The 16,530-nt window shown below is 44.2% G+C and overlaps 1 protein-coding gene across 3 annotated transcripts in view; it reads right to left on the bottom strand.

Annotated features, from left to right (window-relative positions):
* CDC25A (cell division cycle 25A) overlaps positions 1-16,145 on the bottom strand; it is a 32,803-nt gene extending 16,658 nt beyond the window's left edge. For 2 of the 3 annotated variants that reach the window (XR_009009561.1, XM_007168820.2), the window contains exons 1-9: positions 15,516-16,145; positions 14,431-14,504; positions 12,881-12,923; positions 12,200-12,236; positions 11,594-11,695; positions 9,397-9,516; positions 5,789-5,923; positions 5,205-5,279; positions 2,369-2,542 (exon numbers count right to left, since the gene is read on the bottom strand). Coding sequence is in view for 1 of the 3 variants with exons in the window: in XM_007168820.2 (XP_007168882.2) it covers positions 2,369-2,542; positions 5,205-5,279; positions 5,789-5,923; positions 9,397-9,516; positions 11,594-11,695; positions 12,200-12,236; positions 12,881-12,923; positions 14,431-14,504; positions 15,516-15,685 (930 nt within the window). In the remaining 2 variants the exon portion in view is untranslated. The remainder of the gene's footprint in view (positions 1-2,368; positions 2,543-5,204; positions 5,280-5,788; positions 5,924-9,396; positions 9,517-11,593; positions 11,696-12,199; positions 12,237-12,880; positions 12,924-14,430; positions 14,505-15,515) is intronic. The other variant, XR_009009562.1, reaches the window with a different exon arrangement.
* Positions 16,146-16,530: the final 385 nt, after the last annotated feature.

Raw genomic sequence — 16,530 nt, 5'->3', positions numbered from 1 at the left:
GCTATTTTACATTTGGTAGTGTATATATGTCAATGCTTCTCTCTCACTACATCCCAGCTTATCCTTCTCCTCCCCAGGTCAAGTCCATTCTCTACATCTGCATCTTTAAAATAATCTGGTTTTAAAAAGTAGGCAAAGGACCTGAATAGACATTTCCCCAAAGATACACAAATGGCCAACAGGTACATGAAAAGATGATCAATATCACTAATCATTTAGGGAAATGAAAATCAAACTATTGTACAATGAGATATCACTTCATGACTATAAGAATGGCTATCATCAAAAAGACAAGAGGGGGACTTCCCTGGTGCTGCAGTGGTTAAGAATCCACCTGCCAGTGCAGGGTACACGGGTTCGAGCCCTGGTCCAGGAAGAACACACATGCCGCAGAGCAACCAAGCCCGTGTGCCACAACTACTGAGCCTGCGCTCCAGAGCCTGAGAGCCACAACTACTGAAGCCCGCAGGCCTAGAGCCTGTGCTCTGCAACAAGAGAAGCTACCGCAATGAGAAGCCCGAGCACCACAATGAAGAGTAGCCCCCACTTGACGCAACTAGAGAAAGCCTGCGCGCATCAACAAAGACCCAACGGAGCCATAAATAAATAAATAAGTAAATAAATAAAAATGAAAAAAAAAAAAGAGGGAACTCCCTGGTGGTCCAGTGATTAGGACTCCACACTTTCACTGCTGCGGGTCCGGGTTCAATCCCTGGTCAGGAACTAAGATCCCGCAGTCCCTGTGGTCATGCCAAAAACAAAAAACAACAACAACAAAAACAAGAAACAAGTGTTGGCAAGGATGTGAAGAAAAGGGAACCTTTGTACAATATTGGTGGGAATGTAAAGTGGGATGGCCACTATGGGAAACAGTATGGATGTTCCTCAAAAAAATTGAAAATAGGGACTTCCCTGGAGGTCTAGTGGTTAAGAATCTGCACTTCCAATGCAGGGGGCGTGGGTTTGATCCCTGGTCAAGGAACTAACAGCCCACCTGCCGCGCGGTGCAGCAAACAGAAAAAAAAGAAAAAAAAAAAATCAAAAACAGAACTAACTAGGAGCCAACAATTCCACATCTGGGAATATATTAGAAGGAAACGAAAACACTATGTCAAAGAGATATCTGCACTCCCATGTTTAGAGCAGCATTATTTATAATAGCCAAGAAATGGAAATAACCTAAGTGTTCATTGATGGATGAATGGATTACAAAGCTGTGATACACACACACACACAAACACAATGGATTATTACTCAGCCCTACAAAAAGAAGGAAATCCTGCCATTTTCAACAACATGAATGGACCTTGAGGGCATTATGCCAAGTGAAACTGAAATAAGTCAGACAGAGAAAGACAAATAACTATGTGACATCACTTATATGGGGAATGAAAAAACTTAAAAAACACAATACAAACCATCACCACAACCACCAAAACAAAAACCAAACTCATAGAAAAAGAGATCAGATTTGTGGTTACCAGAGGCAGGCAGTGGGGGAGGGAGATTGGATGAAGGTGGTCAAAACGTACAAACTTCCGGTTATAATATAAATAAGTACCAGGGATGTAATGTACAACATGATGACTATAGTTAAGCCTGCTGTATGGTATATATGAAAGTTGTTGAGAATAAATCCTAAGAGTTCTCATCACAAGGAAATAAAAGAACTAAAATACCTAGAACTAAGTGACAATGAGAAACACTTCAAAGTTGTGAGACAAACCTAAAGTAGTGGGAATTTATAGATCTACATAGAACAGGACACAAAAAAAATTAAAACTAACACCAAGGAAAAAAATTTATGGCCCTACTCCATGGCCCGACAAGTAGGGAGCTTAGACTTCCACCCCTGCCCAGCTGTACTTAAGTGTCCCAATCTCTACTCCACTGGGATGGTGTCAGCGGAGGCCTAGAAGGGAGCCTGAACTCCGAATCCTGCCCAGCAAACATGAGGCTTGCCCCACCCTAGGTGGCATATCAAGGGAAATTGAACTTCCATCCCCACCTTCCTGCAGTACCAGAGGACTAACTGCTAAAACAGAAGAGTTACATAGCCTCATAATACCCAAAGAATATAGATATAATTGAAAAATCACTTGTCATACCAAGAACCAGGAAAATCTCAGCTTGAATAGGAAACGACAATCAACAGAAAGCCACACCAGAAACAGACGTTGGAATTGCCTGGCAAGGATTTTAAAGTGGCCATTATAAAAATGCTTCAACAGGCAATTATGAACATGATTGAAACAAATGAGAAACAAGAACAGCAAGTCTCAGCAAAGAAAAAGAATCAAATGAACATTTTAGAACTGAAAGATACAATATCACAGTCCTTGAGCAAAAAAGAACCCGCATAACTAACCTCCTGGGGCTTCTTTGGACTAGCTGCCTCTTCGGGACTGGCCCCAGCCACGCTCTTCCTCCGCTTCCTATTTCCACGTGGGGACTCCTCTTGCGATCGGTCTGTTCTTTTCAACGTTGACAGGATGGTGGAGCTACACGTGGAAGGGGAGTCAAACAGCTTGCAACGATTGCCCTTGGTGGGGGTGGGGGGGAAAGAGACCCATTTAATGTATTTCATTAACATACACTCACTTGAATGGTAAAGAGAATAGACCAAGGACTTCCTGGGATGGTTTAAGACTGATCCATCCTAAATTAGGAAACAGACACTGTCCATTTATCTAGTCCCTGGCACATTGTAGACACCAAGTCCCTGGTGTTCAATGAACATGTTCTAAAGCTGACATTATATGGAAATGAGGAAGACTATCCATGCCCTCAAAAGCCTACTGTCTGCACAGGGTCCTAAGAGTCAAATAACTGTTACCTTCCAGCCAGGGACACATTTTTGGCTTCCTCTTCCCTTCTAGTTTATTACTTGCACTTTGCTCGAGCAGCTTGAACAGGCTTTAACAGCCCACCTTAATCCAGAAGGGTGTGAGGTAGCTGGATTATACTATAAATCAGAGCCAGTTAAGGTGGTAAAATAGAGTTGAGTCTAAGTTTGCAGGGGGTGGGGGTGCCTTCAAAACTGTGTTCAAAAGTCGTTCTCTCTAATTGGTTGTTTTTCTTTCTGGATTGTACCAGAGTATTTTAATTCAAGACTTACAAAGCCAAAGGAAATACAGGAAGATGTGCTATAGTACTTGATCTTTTAAAGACTAATTTCTCAGTTTGAGGGCAGCCCACCTGACTAGTGATAGAGACAGTCTGACTTCAGCTCTCTAAACTCATCTCAGCCCGTTCACAACTCAGTGTTCCTTGGCAGGGCTTTTCCTTCTGTGCTGAATGCCCTTTCATACCCTGTAAACCACTCCCTTTCAAGCTGATACTAAAATTTCAGTGTTGCCTCTTCTTTGAAATGTTCCTGATAGTCCCCCAGCAAGTGTGTCACTCCCACACTGGCTCTCCTAGAGACCAAGGATTTTTCCCTTATTTTTCTGGTTTATTTTAACAGAAGTTTATTTTAACAGTACGTTGTTCAGAAAAGCAAGGTCAGTTTTGTCTTGTTGTTGTTGTTTTTTACCTAGGAGAGCTGGAAGCATTTTTGGGAAGAGGGCCTACTGCTTTTAATAGGATCTCAGAGGAACTGTAAGCTCCTCAAGGGCAGAAACCCCAGTTCCAGCTCAGCCCCTGGCAATTGTAAGTCTACTATGATTGTGAAAGGAAACCCCCCACTGTGAAGGGCCCACACATACTATTCATGATTTTTAAATCCAACTTATAAAACTGATAGCCATTTCCTAAGCATTCTCACACTGTATATAATTTTATCTTTCAAAAGGACCTAGTAAATTTCATCATAACATTTGTATTGGGGTAGCCTATTCCCTCAAAGCTTTGCACATTAATCTACTATAATGTGTAAGTGGCTTCAAGACTGTAGTTCATTTGTTCCATATTTATAGTTCAGGGGCACTGGTACTTAAAAATATACTTATCAATTTATATGTATACCTAAGGGTGTATAACTGTATTTGTATTGTGATACTATCTCACTTTCCCTAGGTGTTTGCATAAATGAGGATATGTTCCTGTACAGGCACAGCCTTGCATCTGACTTTGTTTGAAAGTGCCCCTGATGGAAACAGAAGTCTATAGTCTATATAGATAGGTGGGTATTTAAAAATATATATATATAGAGAGAGAGAGAAAGAGACATTTTGTGAGTTACTGTTGTTTGCCAAGTGTGCTGATGCTAAGGAATGTAAATAAATGAGAATGATATAAAAAAGTAAACAAACAAACAACAACAAAAAAAGTAAACAGTCTTCAGACTATTGAGAAGGTTTTTTCAGGGAACTCCCTGGCAGTCTAGTGGTTACGATTCGGCGCTTTCAATCCCTGGTCGGGGAACTAAGATCCTGCAAGCCGCGCAGCGAGGCCAAAAAAAAAGACTAATTAATTCCTCTTCAAATGAAGCCTTTCTGTCCCAACTTTTTCAACCAGTCCATAATATCTATCACAGTCTGAGTCTCCTCCTTCTACTGGGTGTTCTCTGAATGTGCTCCAGTCTCTCCACATTCTCTCAGCTGTGGAAAGTAAAACAATATGGTAGTCCAGTGTGTTCTCTCCTTCCCCATCAGAATAGGGCAGGGCTAGCATCTCCTTTTTCTGTTCTGGGCCAGGGTTCTCCAGTCAACACTCTTAAGGAAGGATAGCGCTATCTGCTACAGAGCCATTGGCTGGGTGGGTACAGATGGTACCTGTAGCAGAAGTCTTTCTATTCCTGCTGCCTGAGATCAAATTCCTTGTCAGATACAAACTGCTCACCCATGAAGCTGTCAGTTAAAATCTAAGCTGATACCAAATCTGACAGAGTTTGAGAATAACTGAGTCTCTTAAATTCAACTTAGCAGATATTTTCCAGCATTATCCAGTGATCTTAAAGAAGTTAATAGAGAGGTCAGAGTTGTATAGGAAAGACATTAACTGACCAAGAACAGTTGAGATGAACTAGAAATTAAAAAAACAAGAACTGCATGCATTTTATATTACCCAGACTTCCTCACACACCAATGAGGACAAAAACAAAAACAAAAAAACTCCAAACAAACAAACTTGAAAAAACAATGTGCATTAACACCAGGAAACACTAGCAACCAGTCAAGGGAAAGGCCCATAGACCCAACCACAGGATCTCAAAAGAAACAATTTTGATTCCTGTGGCTCCCTCTAGACACACCAGGACTTACCAGGTTTGTAGTTCTTCTCATGACAAGGGGAGCTGTCCAGAGGCTTGCCATGCAGGACGGCGTCTCTTCATCATTCTAAACAAAGAAAAACTGTCACAAAGGTCCAGCAGAGACAACATTAGTTTAAATGCTTTAGAATTCTTCCTGCAGAATACCAGAAAGACCTGGATAGGAAGCATTCTAATGTTCACCCCCTTTCCCGTCCCCAACATTTTAAGGTCAGAAAAGAGTAACACTTAACAGTCCCAGTATCTGAGCATAGCTAAAGGTATGCCCCTGAGGGGCCGTGAGGAGGCACCCTGTTCTCCTCAGCTTTACACCACGTGGCAGCTATTATTCCACTGTTCCTGATTCATATCTCTTGCCAGAAAAATGGATTGTCAGCTCCTTCAGGGTAAGAAGGATCACATCAGTGTCTTCATTTGAACTCGTCCATAGGATTTAATCAGGCTAGAAGCAGAGTCTCAATAAATTCCCAACAAATGAATAAAAATATCCGCCAGTTGGGGGATCACTGTTCTTTTTCAGATGACTTCTCTCCAGGGTAGTTGTAAAATGGATGGGAAAACACACACACATAGTACCTTCAGATTCTCTCCATCGAGAAGATCCATGAAGCCATCATCCTCATCAGACAAAGTGGCAGTCACAGGTGACTGGGGCATAAAAAAAGGAGTGAAATGCCCTGGTTCACTGCCATCTCTTTCGTTTGAGGAAAGCTACAAGACAGAATTCATGGCTTGTTAATAAATAATCAGCTTTGATTTCCTTGGATGGGTCACTAGTTTTTAGGAGGAAAACATATTTCTTGTAAGAAGTTTTAGCAGCTCTAATCAAAGGAAAATGAAACCTAAGATTATAAATGAATTGATGTCCACACAGTTCTGAGTAGAGTCAGGCCAAGTAGTCTTCACAAAGAACTCTCAGGAGCAATTCACCTTACAGTGAGATCTGGGGCTAGCCTCTTGTGAAGGGCAAGGTTTGTTTTTTCTGAGGATTATAATTGGTGAACAGGGATCAGCATGGGGGTTGTGACAAAGTGATAATCTGCTAAAATGAGGAAGGGTGAGAAGATACCAAGTCTCTATGGAAACCACAAAATGGACTAGAGAATGCTTCTGTAACTCCAGTTCTGACAGAGGGATATAAAGTCAAGAAAGTTCTAGAAAGTCCATCCTAGGGACTTCTCTGGTGGTCCAGTGGTTAAGAATCCACCTTCTGGGGCTTCCCTGGTGGCGCAGTGGTTGAGAATCTGCCTGCCAATGCAGGGGACATGGGTTCGAGCCCTGGTCTGGGAAGATCCCACATGCCAAGGAGCAACTGGGCCCGTGAGCCACAACTACTGAGCCTGAGCGTCTGGAGCCTCTGCTCCGCAACAAGAGAGGCCGCGATAGTGACAGGCCCGCGCACCGCGATGAAGAGTGGCCCCCACTCGCCGCAACTGGAGAAAGCCCTCACACAGAAACGAAGACCCAACACAGCCAAAAATAAACATAATAAATAAATAATAAATAAAAACTAAAAAAAAAAAAAAAAAGAATCCACCTTCCAATGCAGGGGATGCAGGTTCGATCCCTGGTTGGGGAACTAAGATCCCACATGCCATAGGGCAACTAAGCCCGAACGCCACAACTAGAGAGCCCACGTGTCGCAAACTACAGAGCCCACGTGCTCTGGAGCCCGTGTGCTGCAACTAGAGAAGCCTGCAAGCTGCAACGAAAGATCCCACATGCTGCAACAAAGAAAGTCCATCCTAGACTTGGAACTGGAATTTAAATGACAGCTGCTCAGTTTTAACTGAGGAATTACTTGTGCCAGACACTAGGATATAACCTTTTATGTATAATCCCATTTAAGCCTCACAATACACTAAGGGTAGTTAATCCTTTTCTTTTTATTTAACAAATCAGGAAACCGATGCTTAAGAGGTTATCAAGATCACACAGCTCACCTGTTTGACCACAAAGCCCAAGCTTTTCTCCCCACTATACCCTCCCTAGGAGAGACCATTCCTGGAGTCAAAATATAGAGTATATCTCATTAGGCAACCCTATCTTGTTTTTCAGGTAAAACCCCCATTATAAAATGAATATATATTTAGTATAGAAAATTTATAAAAACCACTCAAAAATCTACCATCTAGAGATAAACACTGCTAATACAAACATTGATGATAATGAATTATTTCTTTTCCAGGTACTTCCCAAAGCCAGGAAAAAAGTTCAGAGATAGATTTTTTTCTCTCCCATAGCAACGAATCTCTTTGGGGTATGAATGCATTAATCCTCAAGCAGCCCTCTGGTTTTCTGAGTAGATACCTCACCTAGAGGTCCTCTCTGCAGCTGGCCTACTCTGGGTTCAGGCACTAGCTTTGCTTCACAATATAAAACAAGTTCTGGGTTGCCTCTCATCCTCCACAAGTGTACCTGAGCACACCTTGGGCACACTGGCAGTTTTTCAGCGAGCAGAGCCTAGGAGCAGATAACTCTATCATGGGGCAGCATCCACTGAAGGCTCACACTATGGTATAATACCAATTTTTGTAACCCAGCTTCTGGCATCCCCAGGTGCAGATATGCTATAGAAAATGACAATCTCTGGACAGGAACTAATTCTTTCTCCATGATTCCTACACCAAGAAGCCATTATGAGGAAATATAGATGGTGCTTGGAGACTAAAAGCAAGGATACAAAAGAACTACCCTCTGGGACTTCCCTGGTGGTCCAGTGGTTAAGAATCCGCCTTCTAATGCAGGGGACTCAGGTTCAATGCCTGGTCCGGGAACTAACATCCCACATGCCACGGGGCAACTAACCCCGCACGCTCTAGAGCCCACGTGCCACAACTAGAGAGCTCGCGTGCTACAACTACTGAGCTCACACACTCTGGAGCCTGTGTACCACAACTAGAGAGCCCACGTGCCACAACTAGAGAGCCCACGTGCCGCAACTAGAGAGCCCACGTGCCATAACTAGAGAGTCTGTGCACTGCAACTACTGAGCCCGCATGCCACAACTAGAGAGAAGCCCCGTGCGCCGCAACAAAAGATCCCACACTCCACAACAAAGATACTATATGCCGCAACTAAGACCCAATGCAGCCAAATGAATAAATAAATATTTTTAAAAGAAAGAAAGAAAGAAAGAAATACCCTCTGACATGATCAAAAGCCAAACCATTGAGCTTAGCACTGGCTTTCTTTCAGTTTGTACCTTCAGCACCTACAATTAGGGATGGCCAAGTGATCACAGGAAACCCTGGTGCTGTGTTCTTCAGGTGTACACTAGAGATATTTAGTTTTGGACACCCAGCTCTCAGAGGGTTACTGTGTACTTGGGAATCAGCAGACTGTTTAATTCTGGTCTTCATTTATCTGTGTACTTTGGAAAATTACTCAACCTCCCTGACCACACTTTCCCAATCTGTAAAGTGGGGTAATTCCAGGTACTTCACAGGCTTATGAAGATTAAAGACAAGAAAACATAAATTGCTTTGTGCAAATGCTAGACAGAGTAGCAATACTAGCTGAACCTGAACCTCAGACCATAAGCCAGACTGGAAAGCTGTATTTTCAGATGCAAGTTCCCAGGAAAACCTGGAAACCGAATGTGGTCATTTTGCTCAAGTTGGGCCTCTCTAGTCCATAGCTGTCTGTCAGATCATCAGTAGGAAATTAGGAAGTAATGACAGTCTCTGGCAAGTAAATAACTGTGGGACAAGTGGCCCCAAATACTGTCAAGGAGCCTTATAGGCAATGGGTTCACTGGAATACATAATAGTTCTTAATAAACCAAGTTTGGAAGAAGACAAGTGCTCTCTCCAAACAAAATCACTCTGGGAAGTACCTCTCAGCATTCAGGACGCATTGTAAAAGACAAGTTTGAAGTAAGACGTATAATCCCACCATACATACATTCAGAAGAATGACCCAGGACGCCTGCAGAATTCCCATAATTGACAAGGTCAAATATTCCTTGCTCAAGTCCAATATTTCAAACATATCACCTCTCACTCTGCTCCTGCCTGTCTGCTCTCCAGACACAGCAGAAACACCAAAAATGTGAGTCTAGTTTCAAAAAACAAAGTCAAGGTAAAGACAGCAAGAGCTGCTGCTTCAACTCCAGGTTAAAGAGGGTGCTTTCATCTTTTCCCATCAGGAACTCCCAGGACTGTGAAAGCCAGAGCACGTACCATCCGAGCTGGGGCAGAGTTCTGCCTCTGTGTGAAGAGATCTTTACCCTCCTGCAGTCCATGAGCATGCAGGCAGCCTCGAGATGCAGGTCTTACTGGCTTCTTAAACTCAAAGGCTTCCTGCAAGACAGTATAAGTTGAGACATCATCCACTGTCTATGAAAACCAGCTCTAGGGTCTCGGCTATAGCTTCAGGAGACAAGCAAGGGAGTGGGTATTGATCACCTGCCTCCAAACCCATTTCTGATCTAATTCCAATACTGGATCTGTGTAATTAAGAATTTCAAAGATTCTGTCAAAAGCTAACTTCTAATACAGCACTTTTTTCTCTTACCACAAACACTTTATTTCCTAATAAACACATGAGTATCTGCCAGGTACACAAAACACTATGAGTTAAAAACTAAATCAACAACTTTCTATCAACTATACTTCAATTTAAAAAAACTTTCTAAAATCGAAAGCAATTTCATTTCAATATAATTGAATAGGAATAAAAACTTTTCAGTCTAAACTTAAAAGAGGCCTTTATATTTTCCATCTTCTTTCTACCAATAGGAGATAATTAAGTGGAAAACACTTAAAGTTACTGCTTTCCATACTAAGAGCAATGGGGAAAAAGAACTAACGACAACATTATGACTATAGCTAACACTTCTGGATGATAAGAGAGTAAATCCTAAGAGTCCTCATCACAAGGAGAAAAGTTTTCCTTTTTCCTTTCTTTTCCTTTTACTGTATCTATATGAGAAGATGGATGTTAGTTGAACCTACTGTGGTAATCATTTCGCAATACATGTAAATCAAGCCATCATACTGTATGCCTTAAATTTACAGTGATACATGTCAATTATTTCTCAATAAAATGAGAAAAAAAACCCAAAAACCCTTCTGGTTTATTCAACCACATGGATGAATCTCACATAATGTTGAGTGAAAGCCAGAAGTGATAGAACACATACTGTATGATTTCATTTACTTTAAGTTTAGCGCTAATAATTCCCCTACCCTAAAATATCCACTGAAGAACTTGTTAAGCACAGCTAACATCACAGAGTATTTACATGCCCATACAGTGCTTTCAGTGCATTAGCTCATTTATCCATCCGATCATCCCCACTTTACAGATGAGGTAACTAGGCCCATAGGTTAAGTGATGTGCCGAGAGATCTGGCTTCGTAACCCAACTGGACAACTCCAGAGCAAGAGCTCTTTAACCTATGCTGTTTCCCCTCCAGAATGAAGCTCCAAGCAGGCAACCCTGGGAGAAGCCAACCTGGGGTTGTGGGGAGAGAGACCAGGCATGGGTACAATAGCGTTGGACTGTTTGGTTAAATGTACTACACAGAAGGAGACGTAGTGTTCTAAGCACTCAAGGCAGGAACTCATTTCTGTACCTCCCTCAGGACATCTTGCAAGTTGCCAAAGGAATCACTGGGAGAGTTCATGGAAGCAGTAGGTTCTGGAAGTATTAAGTCCGGAAGATTATAAGAAGTATGAAATGTGGCATTTTAGCAGGGGATGAAGAAGGGGAGAAAATAGATATGGAAATACAGTGAGAAAGAAGACTGGGAAAGTTGAGCTGATTCACTGAATTCTTTTGGTGCCTACTCTGTGCAAGGGGCCCCGCCAGGTGTGAGAAAAGCCAGGCCAGGGTATTCTTGGACTTTTGGCTGCACTACCCCAACTCACCCTCTAAGCTACCATTTCAGTTACTCTGAGATCCCCTGGGACTTGTTGGCTCTGTTCTTTCAAATACTGTCAAGAAGCCTTTCCCTAAACTTCTAACTCATCCCAGGGTCAGCACAAAGAGGCAAGGAAGGCCTGGCCAGACCCTTCCAGATAAAGTGTTCATGGATATAATTCCTCCTCAGAGCTACCTTCTGAGCAACTCCTACCTGCCAGGAACCATTTGAAATGCTTTATCTACATTATCCTTATTTAATTCCCACAATAATCCTACAAGGGACTGTTACTCCTATTTCACAAAGAAACAAAGAAGCCTAAAAAAAAGCCAAGGTCACAGCTAGCAAGCAGTAGGATTCAAATCTAGGTTTTTCTGACTCCAAAGACCATCATGACTTTGGTGAAGGTTTAGTCTCCCAGGAAGCAGCCAGCCCAGCTACTTCTCCATAAGCCACAGACACTTGTGGGTTTGACCTCTGCCCCCAGGGGAGTAGATTAATGCCACACTCACGTTTTCCTTGTTCTCATCCTGGTCAATTAGCTGAAAGACATCATGGTCAAGAGAATCAGAATGGCTCCTCTTCAGAGCTGGGCTACACCCCAAGAGCTTCTGCTATCAAAGTGAAAAGAGGAATTAGGGTACATAAACGAAAATTCAATGGAAACTCAGTTCTAAAAGAAAAAACATATGGTGGTGGTGGGCTGGGGAGACCTAGCCCCTCATACACTGCAGTGGGTAACCAGTAAATGTGGCTAGGGCTCCACCTTGCGAGAATACAAGATAGAAGTTCCCACTACATGGATTTACACCTAACTTCACAACGTCTACAGCCCTCTCAGCAAGGACTTAGGTACCAAATCAACCCCAAAATAACATCACTTACATAAAAAGAACCCCCTTCCTGGTTGGATAAAACTCTAATAGTTAGAGATGGAAGAAAAAGCCCTCAAGAGTTAGCCACTATTGAAGTTGCTTTAGGTAGAGTGTTTTGAATGTTTATGAGACAAAGTAAGGAAAAGCAGTCTGTATAAATTAAGGTCTACTATCAAGGTTATACTGGTAGCTAAGGGGCAGATAATAGGTATTGGCTCAAAATAAACAAGGGAACTAACTTACAGGCAGGGAATTTATTCTCCTCATGGAATTTTCAAGGCTGCAATGAAATCAGAAAGTAAATAATGAGAATAAAGCAAGTAAAGAGGTATATATATTAGCAGACGCAAACCTACAGTTTGGTGGGGTGAGGGGAGAGTCAAACATTCCCATTTTAGGCAAGATGGAAGAATAGATTTCTGAAGCTGTCCTGTTCTCATAAGCATCCCCACTGCTGGGTTTCTAGTGAAAAAAGCAAGCCCAGGTCTTCTCTTAAAATATACACATTCTAGGGTGTTCCCTGGTGGCCTAGTGGTTAGGATTCCGGGCTTTCACTGCCATGGTCCGGGTTCAATCCCTGGTCAGGAAACTGAGATCCAGCAAGCCCTGCGGCGCAGCAAAACAAAACAAAACAAAAAACAAACAAACAAAAGGTTCTCTTAAGACAATGATGTCAGAAGGCGGAGCAAGGATGTGGGTGAGACTGGAACAGAACACCAAAATTACAGCTAAAATAAAGGAAGGCAAGTTCTGAAAACCGCTGACACAAACTACTCATTCTCAAAAGATACCAGACTGTTTATAGGATCCAGGGGTCTTACTAGGGATAGCTAAATCCAGAGCTCCAGTCCAGAGCATGAAGAATTTCATTAAAAAAATTAAACTTTCTCTAAGTACAAATATTTAAAAGCAGTGAATACATACTTTTCTTTACTATCCAAGGGCCCAGGAGAATCCAGACAGAAGCCTGTGGGAAATTAAAACAAACAAACAAACAAAAAAAACACCTCTCAGGATTTAATACATGATACACCACTTTGTCATTGAAATAAATAAATAAAACTACCAGTACTGTTTCTTTAAGGCCATCAACAAAGGCTCATGGCTTGGACTTTTGCCAGAATTGAAGTTGAGTCTCCATGATTGCCAAAACTTCGTATTTGTAAAAGTCTAAATTTTCATAGTATATCTACTCATCCTTTCCTACTTGCAAATACCAACATGGAAAATAGAATTTGAGGAGAGTGAATTAAACCAAACCTCATGACTTATTTACAAAACAGAAACAGACTCACAGATGTAGAAAACAAACTTATGGTTACCAAAGAGGAAAGGAGGAGGTGGAGGGGATAAATTAGGAGTTTGGGATTAGCAGATACAAACTACATATAAAATAGGTAAACAACAAGGTCCTACTGTATAGCACAGGGAACTATATATATTCAATATCTTGTAATAACCTATAATGAAAAAGAACTATATATATGTATGACTAAATCACTTTGCTGTACACCAGAAACTAACACAACATTGTAAATCAACTATACTTCAATCAAAAAAAAAAAAAAGTTCCTAAACCAAACCTCATGATTGCTTCGTTATTCAGATAGAGGTTACCCAGGCTAACTTTCTGTGAGTTCCAACCATGGAAAGAATAGGTACCCGTTTTCTGGAATAGTTTTGATTTCAAATATCTTATATCCTGTCAGATCATGTGCACAACTCAGGGGGTTGGAAAATACAATTATGTCCTCTGACAAGCAAGGCAAGTATTTATTGCCTTCAACAAAATACCATCAAGTGAGGTGCTCAACTCACCAACAGCAGCAGAATAGAGGAGACACTGCTCAGCGTGGCCCAGAGCCACCAGGGCCTGCCTAGCGCACACCTTTCCTCCATGATGTCTAAATAATCGTACAGGAAGTTAGGTGTTACCACTCCTGACATTCTCCCTTGCCACACTGCCACAATCCTATCCCTGGCTCTTAAGAAGCCTACATTTTAAGACTTTTGCTCTTGCAGTTCCCTAACCTAAAGCATCTGTGCAAATATACCTTGCAGTAACATGAACTTACAAATTACAATAAAATGCACTGGCACAGTTTCTCCATAGCAGGCTCAATGAAAATAATTTCATTATACTTCCAATAATTTGACGCAGCATTTTAACCAATAAGATTTCCTGAATGCCACGTAGAGTGGTATGGTTAATTTCACACTACTACTCATCCTCAACACCAAGCACAAATCACCTCCTTGTGGCCACTTGACATGTTTCTTCTCTTCATAAACTGCCACAGGGGCTCCTTTGTACTGTTGTTAAGGGTGTTTGTCACTCAATGCCGGACTTTTCTGTTTACTATCTCAACTCACCAAACTAAGTTTCTAGGTGAAAGCGCACATTTCAGCAAATTCCAAGTATTGCTTCCCACACGGCAGACACATGATAAAAATGTTTAAGACTAAAAGAATACCTGAATCAGTTGATTCGGAGGAGCCCATTCTCTGCAGACTGCTATTCCTCACCTCCAGTGGCTGTTCATACTCACTGAAACCAAGAAAAGTAACTCTCTCTATAGCTCTAGGACATAATTAAAAGGTTACATACAGGAGACAGGCCATGACATGGCAAGTGGCCATGCTGCCATCAACCATCATTACTTTTAGGCCACACCACGCAACACTTGGACACCCAGAACACCCAGTTAGCACTTGAGCATAAAAGGAGATGAGAAAAGAGTGGGTTGGCATGGCCTGGGTCACACTATAGGACAGGACGACAAAGATGACTATTGGAGTATTTCCTGAAATGAGCATGTGTTCTAGGTACTGAGCTAGCAGCAGGGGTGAATAGGACAAGTTCCTGCTTTTCAGAGATTGGAAAAGACATGTGCTTATTTAGAAAATGTGACGTCCAAGATTGAAGAGAAAGCAGTTTCACCAGAAAAACGGTGGGATGCATTTTTTGCAATAAGGAAAAGAGTAGGGAGATTTTGGGCATGGAAAGTTGAATAAAAAGACCTGGTCTTAGGCAAGCATCGGGGTGGACATCAGGAAGGTGCACGGAGCGAGGGATTGCGACGATTTTGCAAACGCCAGGAAAGAAAATGCCACGTCCCTTCGCTGAAAAGGAAACAAAGCTCACAGGAAACTAAGCTCCTACGAGGTGGTTCAGCAAAGGGTGGAAGTGAGCGCCTAGGAGGGCCTGCTCTTCCCGCGTGGAGGGAGATTTCAAAGAGCTTCCTGGAATAGGGACAGAAGAGCACAGGGCAATCTGAAAGGGGTGGCGAAGGTGGGGAGTCGGGGCCGACCCCACCCCCTACCGGGCCCGGCTCGGGGCTGAGGGCGGCCCTGGAGGGTCCGAACGGCCTCTCCCGCCCAACATTCGGCCTGGGGGGGGGGGGGCGGGTGCACATGGCAGGCCCCCGCCGGTGGGGCCGCCCCCAAGCGGCGAAAAGGCAGGTCTCGCTCTTCTCCCGGCCGGTTTCCCGGCCCGATCTACCCGAAAGCCGTCTGGGAGGCCAGCGGCCTAAGGCACCGCTCGTCGGTCCCTCCTCACCTGCCCAGTCCCTGCAGCTGGTCCATGGTGACCGTCAGGTTGGTGACAGGCGACAGGCCCCCGGCGGCTGGCGTGCTGAACAGCGCCTTCACGACGGGCTGAGGTGCGGGAGGGGGGCTGCAGGCGAAGAGCAAGCGGCGGCGGTGCGGGGGCTCCGGGCCCAGTTCCATGGCGGCGCCCTGCCTCCCAGGGATCCTGCTCCCTCTTCCTCCGCCTCCGCCGCGCCCGCCCCGCCCCGCCCCGCCGGCACTGGCCTCGGCCGCGCGCCCCGCTGCCGGCGCCCGCGAGTCAAACACAAACACGACCCCGCGGTTCAGGGACGCGGCTGCCGCGGGCAAGCGAAGAGGACGGGTGGTGTCCGGACTCGGCAGGCGCCAGCCACAGGCTCGGGTGCTTCCCCTCACTCCGCGAGGCCGGCGGGCGGGCGCCGGCAACCTGAAGATTAAATCCAAACAAGCGGGGCAGGTCGGGGAGGGAGAGCGGCTAGAGCCGCGAGGCAATGGCCCGGTCTCACACTCTCTTCACTCTTCTTTCACTCTCTTGCCCAGCCCGGGAGTGCAGAAAAGCAGGCCGACCTTCACCTCCCTCCCGGGCTGTCGCTGCCGAGGTGGCCTTTCGCGGTAATAGCTGCTCACTGGGGCCTGCCAATGCCCCACCCCCCCTTTCCTAGTTGGCGCCAAACGGAATCCACCAATCAGTAACCAGTTCTCCTCCTCGCACAGGAATGGCAGCTAGGCTGGACCAATCAGAGCGGAAGAAGGAAACAGCTCGCGGGACTCCGCGAGGTCACCCCTCCTCAGAAAGGGGAGGGGCCTAGAGGGTACCTGAGCTCCTCCGAACCAGAGGGGCTCGGAGGTCAATGAAAACTCCCAGCTGAACCTGCGAGGCGCCGGGGGAGACCGGAAGGCCCCTCTTGACCCATTGCATGCTGGGAAGCGTAGTTTCCATAGCCAGCGGCAGTCCAGTCACTTCTTACCCCCGTTAAGCCAAAGCTGTATCGGCCTCCCCGTCCCGT

This window comes from Balaenoptera acutorostrata, chromosome 10, assembly GCF_949987535.1.
Source record: "Balaenoptera acutorostrata chromosome 10, mBalAcu1.1, whole genome shotgun sequence".
Taxonomy (NCBI): Eukaryota; Metazoa; Chordata; class Mammalia; order Artiodactyla; family Balaenopteridae; genus Balaenoptera; species Balaenoptera acutorostrata.
The sequence above is the reverse complement of the archived record's forward strand: the minus strand, read 5'-3'. Positions and strand labels throughout refer to the sequence as shown.